The 10,695-nt window shown below is 40.4% G+C and overlaps 1 protein-coding gene across 1 annotated transcript; it reads right to left on the reverse strand.

Annotated features, from left to right (window-relative positions):
• Window positions 1–1,240: 1,240 nt before the first annotated feature.
• Window positions 1,241–10,427, reverse strand: LOC101869617 (fructose-1,6-bisphosphatase 1). Its single transcript, XM_031054353.2, has 7 exons — window positions 10,205–10,427; window positions 8,368–8,530; window positions 6,585–6,677; window positions 5,423–5,566; window positions 4,085–4,222; window positions 2,629–2,748; window positions 1,241–1,652 (listed from the first exon to the last, which is right to left on the reverse strand). The coding sequence occupies exons 1-7, from the start codon at window positions 10,372–10,374 to the stop codon at window positions 1,461–1,463; spliced, it is 1,020 nt and encodes a 339-aa protein (XP_030910213.2). The 5' UTR covers window positions 10,375–10,427; the 3' UTR covers window positions 1,241–1,460.
• Between the last annotated feature and the right edge of the window lie 268 nt (window positions 10,428–10,695).

Raw genomic sequence — 10,695 nt, forward strand, 5'->3', positions numbered from 1 at the left:
GCCATTCAGTCCCTGCCAGAAAATGCTAACTATAAAAGGTCACCCTACAGACAAAACCAAAACACCCATCTAAGGTGTGCCAGTATGCCTCCAAATGCCCTGAACATAACCTGTGACAGAACAAGGGCTCCCAGGTTTTTTCTATGTGTTTTTCCATGTCTCACAGACTATGCTTTCGCACCACGGTCCCTAGGTTCCCCCCCTCTTTTATTCTTGTTTTACAAGAACCAAACTCAGACAGGCTATCTGCACTGATGCATACAAAATCCTCAGACAAGCAGGTTTACAGCTCATTGCACCCTTAGGCAGGGGCTCCCAGACCATGGCTTGAGTGAAAGTTCAGTAGCAGTCTACCCAGCAGCAACATCCCTTAGTCTGAGTTTGGCAAAGGTAAGGGGGCAGTTAGAAATGTCAAAGATTTGTAGATTTGGACCAATTCAAAAAAGCTTGTGAGTCATGAACATAAGCCATACCCAGACAGGTGGTCAACCTATTTCACTCTCAAGCACTAATGTCATGTTCCCAGCAGCATGTTCTGAATCAGCATATTAAATGTCAGTGTGCTTTGTGGGGATCTTTGCAACTTAATTCTGCTTGAGCAGCAGAATCCCTTTCCATGGTAATGCACACTCCAAAAATAACACAAAGAACATCTGGTGGGGGTTGCTAGCAACACAGATGTTCATTTTTTATCAAGCAAGCAGGTTAATTTCTGGCAAAAATAGCCAGTTTGTCAAGCAGAATGGTACCAAAGCTGTCTACACATGCTCCTTACCCAATTCAGAATCCACCTTCAAAATGCCATTTTCCGCCCTTGTGTAACCGGATCTGACAGAATGCCAACTGGCAATATTAATAGTATGTGCCAGAATTAGCATACACTAATGTACCTGTTTCTCAAATATTAAATCTCAGTCAGATTAAGCCCAGACCAAAGTCCCATAAGTGACTTCTGGGGGCTAGGAACAACAAGTGAAGGTACCCACATTAGCATTGATACTTATTGCCAAACACCTACAGACTGGTCTAAGAAAGGTCACTCACTGTAAGAGGCTGCTGAGTCTTTACCACAGCATTTTCAGAAGAGGACATAGTCAGATATTCTCAGGATATGCTGCAGCTTGTCTGAGAAAGTTGCATCTTCCACTAGTTAGTTAATGCAACACAGTATTGCCCTGTAGCACAGTGGCTTTTGTGTAATGACAACTGATAAAAGAACAAGTAAACATTTTTCCTTTGCTTTTACTTTTAATGCTTCCTTTAATACAATCTTTAAATGCCTTTTATTGCACAATGCAATTGCACAAGATTTCACTTTAAAAAAATCTTAAGAAAATATGGCTCATCTGCTCTCTTGATACAGTGGTCAGACAGTTCAACCTTGCAGTACTGCAATGTGTTTCTTGGTTCAGCTGTCCGACATTTCTCCCCATCTCCACAGTGTCTCCAGCAAGCTTCTTCTACTTAGCTGAATGCTTCCTGACTATCTCAAGGTACTCCTTCACATCATCAGGAGATCCCAAGACAACAGGCACTCTTTGGTGGATATCCTCAGGCACTATATCTAGTACTGCTTGATGCCCAGTTGTCGCTATTCCTCCAGCCTTCTCAATAACAAAAGCCATTGGATTGCATTCGTAGAGCAGCCTCAGCTAAAAGAGAAAAATAAAAATGACAACAGTCAGCCCAGGTAATGCTGAGAACGGTAAAATGTAAATACATTTGGCATTTGATTTAAGACCAGTCAACACTCCAAGTACTCCAGGTTGCGTATAAACTTTAGCTCAGGAATGAAACTGTGTGGATTTTTACTTTAAACAAAACACAGTGAATGCAGTGAATTTGCCCAATTTGAGTGCTTTCTCCATAGCTCATGTTTGCATTGTGCTCTTTACACAGAGATAAAGCTCATATGTACGACGCAACCTTTAACAAGGCAGCAGACCACTTAGGCCTGTGTGAAAAGAAAAACAGTGGCCCTGAGTGTGCCATTACATTTCTCTAATGAATAACTGCATCTTATCTACAACCTGAAGCAATAATTTACAGACAATTGCAAAACATGTGAAAGGTCTTTGCTGAATAAACAGTCCCCTTGTCAGCCTGCAAGTGTGTGACCCTCCCTGATGGACTGTTGTCCTGGCAGAGGCAGCCAGGCATAGTTCCTCCAGATAAGGCAATGCTACCAAGTACAAGACACAAGATGGTTTTCTTTTGGACAGAGCTACTCATAAGGGGCTCACTACCCTTAGGCTAATTATACACTAGTTTGTAATAAGAATCTCAGAGTAATCTGGGTTGTTTGTAATGTTTCACTTGGTTGTGGCCAGCTCAATTTGGTTGTAGATGGTACAGAGAAGCCTGTTCGAGCAGCATATCTCCTGATACATTATGTAATCTGAAAATAGTGAAGTCAGTGCAGTCAAAACAGGCTAGCAGTAGCCCTGAAGTAGGTCTCTGACAACAGGTTGCTGTCACTTGTGACAATGTGCAAGGGGTAGCCATACTCACATATCAGAGGTGCAAACTATGAAGCTGTAAAACAAATGTTCTGCAGTCAAAATACCATTCTGTGATACTGAGATATCTAATGTAACATTTTCTGTAATTGGGCTTATTCAGGTTTACCTTTCCTTTGGGACTTTTGGAGTTAGCAGGATACAGAAAGATTCCTCCATACACCAGTGTGCGATGCACATCAGCCACCATAGATCCTACGTACCTCCCACCATATGGTGAACTGCCATCCTACAGAAAGAGATTTAAATAAGTGTAACTTTCAAGCACATCAGGTTAATCTCATCTCCCTGCCCATCCACCCACCCTCTTTACTCATATTAACACCCAACTCCTCCATATTGCTCTTCACTGATAATATTCAAAGTAGTTTTGGAGAAAAATTAAGCTTTCTCCTCATTTTCTAACTGAGAAAATCCAAGAAAAAGGACTGATAGAATATTTCAGGATAGATGAGTGGTAGTGCCAACAACAGAAAATGCATCCCAGCTCTCCATCAGTACTCTAACCCCTTAAAAATGCTGCTTTTCTAGTAAATAAAAGATCAAGTGCTAGGAATTGATGCTGGGATTTTTTCTTTGTAGGAGAAAAAAATACCAAGGAGCAAAAGAAGTGACCTTTCTTGTTTCTTCTATGCATTTTTCCATGTTCTGCTTCTTTTGTTTTTGGAAAGAAAAAGTCAGTAGTTGGCTACTGATGCAATTTCTTTACTCCAGACAGTATATTAATTATTTTATTATCTAAATAACTATACCTTAAGTGTGGCGAGATGCCAGATGAAAACACCAGTGTTTGTTCTAAGTAAGATCAGGAAGTCAAGAAGGTACACAAACAGTTAACAGTAAATGTTTACACTTCAATGTCCACATAATAATTCCAGTGATGATAGCCATGAGGCATGAGAACAGACATGATTTTTATGGGCACTCCTTAGAGCTTCAGGCCTCCTGACACCAGGAAGTTGCCAAACCATGAAGAGGACCCTGAAACTACACTAGATTTTTAAGTGAAAGGCCCCCACAGGACCCAGCTTGTGTTACCACTCAGCAGTGACTCACTGCTGTTCCCACGCAGCTCTCCACATACTCATATGCTGCAGCATGGAAGCAGCAATCTAACACACATGTCAGCCAAATTTCTTTATGATCAGATAATACTTCCTCTCTACTTGGCATCTACCAGATGCCCAGTGTTGTCCCCAGCACCACTACTTGGGCCCCCAGCCAAAAGGAAAGATTAAAAAAAGAAAAAAAAAAGAAAAAAAAAGAAAGAAGAAATAAGGAAAAAAAATACATATAAAATGAAATAAAATATATAAAATAAATAATAAAAAATACATATGAAAAAAATACATACAAAAGAGGTGAAGGGTGAAGAGCAGCACAGAAGGATGGTGAAATATCTGGTCACATCAACTGCTGCTCTAATTATCTAATTATCAGTCTTACATGATACATTTTAAATAGGTAGGAAACAAAACCAAGCTCTGAACAGTGATTGGTCATAAAGTTGGAAATTATGAGCGTTGCTTGTCGTCAGAAACTTTCTCTGAAACAGGATCCTTTACCTCAGGGTATTTCTTCTTTTTGAGATATTCTGTGACTGCAGGATCAAAGTATTTAGCATAGCCTTCATTGAGACTGTAGATATTTCCCTTCTTTTTGATTTTCACATCCCTATCCACCAAAATGAATTCTCCAATTGCCTAGCAATAAGAAAGAAAACCAAATTGTTCACATTAATTGCTCATTATTTACAAACAAAAGCAAAAAGCAAGTGCATACACAACTCAGGAAAAATCCACTACTGCTGCCATTATCTTTAGTAACTCAATACCTACAAAAGAGTGTTTTAGATCAGAAGTGGGTTTTTATACATGAAACACAGAGCACAAATTCTTGTGGTCAAGCAATCTTCTTCACACTACTACTTCCAGCTCTCTATCACTTTTCTGTGCCAAAAAATACCGTTGCTTGTTTATTTATTGAGTTCTCCATCATCTTGCTAGTACAGCTCTGGGGAGTTTAGAAACTGAAGCAATGTATAAACATCTTCAAGTAGCTGTACATATTAATAAATTCATTTCAGGTTGGGCTAACTGGGTCCCTGGAGTCAAGAGAGCCAACCTCTGCAACCAAGGTCTGGTCTGTTTAGTTTTCATTAAAGTAGATTGCCAAGTTAGTGATAAAAATAAACACAATAACACGCATGCATGCTCAAAGTTAAATCTGTTATCTAAATATAGACAAAAATACACGCAGCTACTTAAGCTGTTACTTAACAAGGGGCACCAAGTAGTGTTTCCTGCAGCTTGACCACTGCATGTTCTACATATTTAACACTGGTAGGCAGCGCAGCATGACTAACTGGTTACAAAAAAAACCAGCTCACTACAAGCAAACTACTTTCTGTTATGAGAAACACAACTTTTATTTTAACTTATGAGGTCAGTGTGTGCTAGAACAACAAACACACCCACACACTTCACTTACTCTTTTACACATCACGGCGGGATCTGAAAACACACAAGAAAATTAAATATTTTTCTTTTTCTGATTTAACTAAGGTCCTAACACTAAGGAAAAGACAAATAAAGTCTTAAAGGGCATTCTGCCTTGCAGAAAACAGCTTGTTTTAAATGTCACATGGGTTGACACATGCTGTACATTTGCTTCACTGACTTGGCTGTCTTCCCACACTTGAGCCACATATAGCACCACTGCAGCGGACAGGCAGAACACAGAAATCTCATGACATTACTGCTGATGTGTTATTAAGCATACTTCTCCACATTAGCTTGATAATTGTTGCTTTGTTTGATTTGGGGGGAGGGGGGCAAACAGTTCTTACAGACAATAGCTGTTTATACCTAACAAAGAAACAAAGGAACAGAAGACATTCTCACCGGATCCAGCATGAAGCAGTTTACACCTCCAGCTGAAGTGGCCAGTACCAGCATTGTGGCACTCCCATAGAGAGCATAACCAGCTGCCACAAGATTACGCCCAGGTTGTAAAGCATCTTTCCCAGAAGGTGCTTCAGGGGACACCTAGAATAAGATGGAGCACAGGCAAATTTACTTCATTTCTATAATTCATATATAACTGGATTCCCTGGGACAGGGACAGTCTTTTATTCCATAACAGTGCATGAGGTGGCACAAATGACCATGACCGACAGCTAAGATTACTACTGGATGCACTACTATAAATTATAAGGAGGAAACAAACACAGTGATCTAGAGACGCTCTTGTATAAGCCTAGTTGGAATGCAGGAAGCCGGAAAGAATTAAGGTGATAATATAGAGCTGTGTACCTCCTTGTAGGTGATGATGAACACAGCTCAAAGGAAAACACCAAGGCACAGTTAAAGAGCAAGCAATGAAAATGACTCATGGAGTTCACAGCTGATCAAAAGTACATGATTTTTTTTGTTTGTTTTCTTTTGCTTCATACAAAAATGAGGTCGAAAATAGTTATTTTGGAATATATGACAACATACAAAAGATGATTAAAGTGGACAGCCAGGTGTGGTTTGTCTTACTTTTTCCCCCATCTTCTGGCATGTGGGTCCGGTATTTCAAGCTCCTTCAGACAAGGTTTCTGCCTTTCAAAGTGAATTAGACACTTCAAATGTACATGCCATACTTCAGCTCTGGTTTGTGTTTGAAGCCTGTCCTCAGGCTAGCAGGACTATTAGCACAGAGAACAAGAAAACCTGAAAGCACATTCCCCAGGTCTGTGACAAACATCTGGTATTTTGTCTCAACACAAATATTCATGAAATCTAAGACTTGATTTGTTGTGACGCATTCTTTCTTTAGCTGGATAATTAAATATCAGCCAGGCTTCCATTACATATAGGTAACTCATCTTCCAAGACACTAATGCAAATCCCTCACAAATGTTCTATACAAGTGTCTGCAAAATAGCAAATTTAACTTAAAGCTGGTCCAGAAAGTCTTTCACAAACAAGTCTGGTTAGATTTTAAGTCTTCACAAGAAATTATATTTCATCAAAAGATGCTCAGTAGTATTTTTTCCTGTCCTACATGAAATCATTTTACCTTTTTATAGATGGCAAAGATGGTCCCAATAGAAACAAGACAGTCGATATTTGATGAGCCATCTAGAGGATCTATGCAGACTATGTATTTACCCTAGAAAACACAAGAGGGAACAAACAGATTACCGACATTACTTACCCACTTCCCCTAAATAAAAATACTGTGGAAGGTAAATTGTATCAGAGACTTTCAAAACAATATAAACTAAAAGGCTTTACAGATTATGAAGGAACTGAATTCAAATGTTAGAAAATCTTTGGCCCAGATTCCGTCGTTGATTACAACTGTGAGATTTGTGCCACTGCAGAAGATGGGAAATCTTTAAAGTAAGTAATAGGAGAAGTCATGGGAAAGATTTTCCTACATAATTATATTATAGCTGTTATATATTATTATATATACATTATATTTATATAATATTTTTACTTATTAGCTTAGCTTCATCTACTTAATTAATGGTGCATTTTGATACGTATTCTGTAATATCTATCTAATATCTATTCAGGCTACAGTTTCTAGTCTGTAGCAAAATGGCTTTTTAAATCGTAAGGAAAAAAGACAAGAAGATCAGGCTTTTTCAATGCAGAGCTAAAAATAAGAGACACTAAAAACAGCTTTAACAGCTTACATTCATAAACCACACATTTCATTTTATCTTAAACATTATACTTTATCTGTGCTCTGCATGCACAGATGGTCAGAAATTACCTTAGCCAATCTTTGGCAAGAAACACAGCTTTTGGAGTTCCCCACCAAAAAAAGAATCATCTCTGCCTACTGTTGTATTAAGGATTCCTATAGCTATAGGAAATTACCAGTACAGAGAAAAAAGCTCAATCAACTGTAGCTTTTCAATAGTTTTTTTTCCCTTTATTTTAGCCAGTCATTTTGATAATCATGTGTAACAACAGTTATAACAGTTATATATATATTTGCCTTTCATTTGATTTCAATCTGCATGCCAGGATGCCAGGAACTTACTGAAGTCCAGGAATTCTCTACTCTGAAGTTACTCACATGTAATTTAGAAAAGCATTAACAGTGAGCCTCCCTCAGTGAGGATCTGAAATCATGTTTGTTCAGATCTAAAGCAATCTTTGTTCATCCAATGCCTATAAAATAATTTTTCAAGATTCCTCAGCAGGAAGAAAAAGAGAGAACTGCTTCAGCAAAGCAAACATTATTATACTTTATAAAACATGTTTTAGTCAGGGTTGTTTTGCTACTTTTTCACTCAGATTTTCACTTTTTTACACCAAAATATTAGCTAGGGAAAAAGGAGCTATGACCCAACAAGTACACATGAATATAAATAAATTAAAAATATTTCTGCTTTATTGTTGCTGGGTCATTCACGGGCTTCAGAAAGAATTTGCATGAATTAAAAAACTTGAGATTTGGTCTGCATAGATCAGGTACCCAGTGTCCTAGTGACAAAGCCACTTTAGAAAGGGGCTTGATTGAGTCAGAACATATCCCTTGCTTATCCCACAGATCAGATGGGTTAAGCAAGAAACAACTTTCCTCCACAATTAGGAAAAGGTGAGAAAAAAGAAGGTGGGGAGGAACAAGAGAATAAAATAAAAGTCAGAATCAGTCTCCAGGGCAAAATTAACTGAAAGAACAAATGCTGAATGACACTGTCCACCCCTTTCATTTGTCAGGATAAAAAAGGACAGGTTTTCTCATATTTTTAGGTCAGTTTCAGTTTCTCAAACCTGAAGCAATACACCTGTAAAGGCTGATTTGAAGTCAAGCAGCGAGAACCTTTAAAGCTACTAACCTGTTTATCAGTTTCCACTATCACAGCATCCTTGTTTTCTTCTGACACGATTACGCATGTACTGAAGGATGACTTGAGCATGTTAATCACCAGGTCATTAGAAAGGATGTCCAACTTCTTCACTTGATCTCCTGTCACATTGGTAGACCCAGCAATCCCATAGCTGGAGCAATGACAAGAGAGAGCATTTCATGAGAACAGGGCACTACATTTTCCAAAGCACCCTGTTTATGGCAATCTTATGCTTGTAAAACATCTTGTAAAACAAACAACATTTTTGGATGATCTCTCAGTTTTCTAAGCTTGTTTTTTATTTAGTGTCTCATGGGTTCTTGCCAAGACCTGGTAACATTATCTGTGGTGGCAAATCCAGAAGGCACTGAGCATGAGGAACGCAAAACAAGGAATCACCTTTCATACTCCATAAACTGGGGGCAAACATAGCCACAGCAGGTTGTGAAGGCTGAACATATCGTAACTGTTATTTAATGAGGAATTACCTTTAAGACCTAAATACAGCCCCTGAATCCTAAGTTCTAATATTATGGCCACATATCCTAAAAGCTAAGACTTCTATAGAAAACTTATGTTTAAAAAGCAACAATGAATCTGACAACATAGTTATGGTATAACTATGTAATTTGCTCCTACTTAGCAATATGATGAAACACAGATGCTCACAGATGAATCAACATTTTTAGGGTTCAATGTTTTCAGTTTTGACTTCAAGTAGTAAAAATTTCCTTGGGAATAAAACTGAGAAATGAAAATACGGAACACAAATCTAACCCTGCAAGCTAATTTGCATCAAACCGTTTGGCATCAGGAAGTACTGGTAAGTTTGCAATAGGAGATTTTGAAAGCACACAAAACAGAGAGAGATGGGAAGTTAGAACAGAAAAACAATAGCCAGCTCTGCTCACATTCAGATGACTCTTACATACTTTTGCTGCAATTTATTATTAGCCTGAATACCGGTATTGTAGGTCTTTTTTTAATAACCCTGAACACTCTACTTCAGGAATGTACTTCATTCCTTCAGCTTAATGCACAAGAAAAAGACCTGGCATAATTCTGTTTTTTCTCTCTTTCCTACAGTAGCTTGAATATTTTTCTGCAAGCATAAAAATGCTGTTAGGAAACAATGTACTTTGAACACCACACTTGCGAGTGGAGGCGCAAGTTCTAATCTCAGAGCAAAACCTACGCATGGTCAGCAGCTACAGCTCTCACACTTCATCTGCTGGGGACTCGTGGGAAGGCATGGCAGAATGCCCTGCAGAGAGCCTGTAACTGGGAGGGGGCTGTGGCAACTCCCCTTTGACTGGATGGCTACCGCTCCTGACCAGTGCTCTTTCTAAAGGCCTTAGACATCCAAGGCTTCATAGAGAAACTCAAGTTACTATGATGCAATATGAAAGAAAGCACACTGAATTTGATTAAACGCCTCACAGCATAAAACAGTGCTTTCATATTAAGCTAGTAACTACGGTGAGCAGTAAGTCAGACGTATTTTGACACCGAAAAGCACCCAATCTGCTGTAAGTTTGCATGCAGGTCTATCAGCAGCAGACGTGTGTCAAAGAATGCATGCCTCATCTGATTAAAAAGTCATAGGATCCATTTCACTTGGGAAAATCAAGATTCCAAGATACTAAAGGAGTTGCTTACAGCTCTGTGTAAGGGGCAGGTGGTCGCCACCCCACTGACACGCCTTTCGGGTGACATCCCCCATCCCCACCACCCCGGAGGCATCAGGATCCCTTGGATCTGCGGGTTGCGGGAAGGTGCAGGATGACGCTGCCGGCGCTCCAACCCCTCGCATCCCAGGACTCACAGGTTGGCGATGCCCGCTTTGCGGACGGCGGTCGAGATGGCTTTGATGGCCGTGCACAGGGAGTTGAGGAGCTGCGTGAACTCCCCGGTGCCTTTCGCCCTCCTGCCTTCCTCCATCACGAAGCGGGTCATGGTGATGACATTGGTGTCGAAGGCGGATCGGTCCGTCATAGTGGCGGCGCAGGGGCAATGGGGCCGCAGCAGCCGCCGCCACCGCCACCTAGCCCCCGAGGGGCGGGGCCGGGGCCGGGGCGGGGCTGAGGCGGGGCCGGGCGGAGAGAGCCCGGGGCGGAGGGGACCCCTTCGGGCTGGAGGTAGCCGGGGATAGGGATGAAGACGCGGCTGGGCATGAGGCTGGGGGTGAGCATGAGAGGAGCCCTACTCCACCTCTCTCCCAGAATAACCGTGGCAGGGGAACCTCACAAGCATCGGTTTGGTTTGGTATGGTATGTTGTTGGTTTGTTTCACAAAAGCATGTCTAATTCCCATGCA

The sequence above is a fragment of the Melopsittacus undulatus genome, chromosome Z (assembly GCF_012275295.1).
Source record: "Melopsittacus undulatus isolate bMelUnd1 chromosome Z, bMelUnd1.mat.Z, whole genome shotgun sequence".
Taxonomy (NCBI): domain Eukaryota; kingdom Metazoa; phylum Chordata; class Aves; order Psittaciformes; family Psittaculidae; genus Melopsittacus; species Melopsittacus undulatus.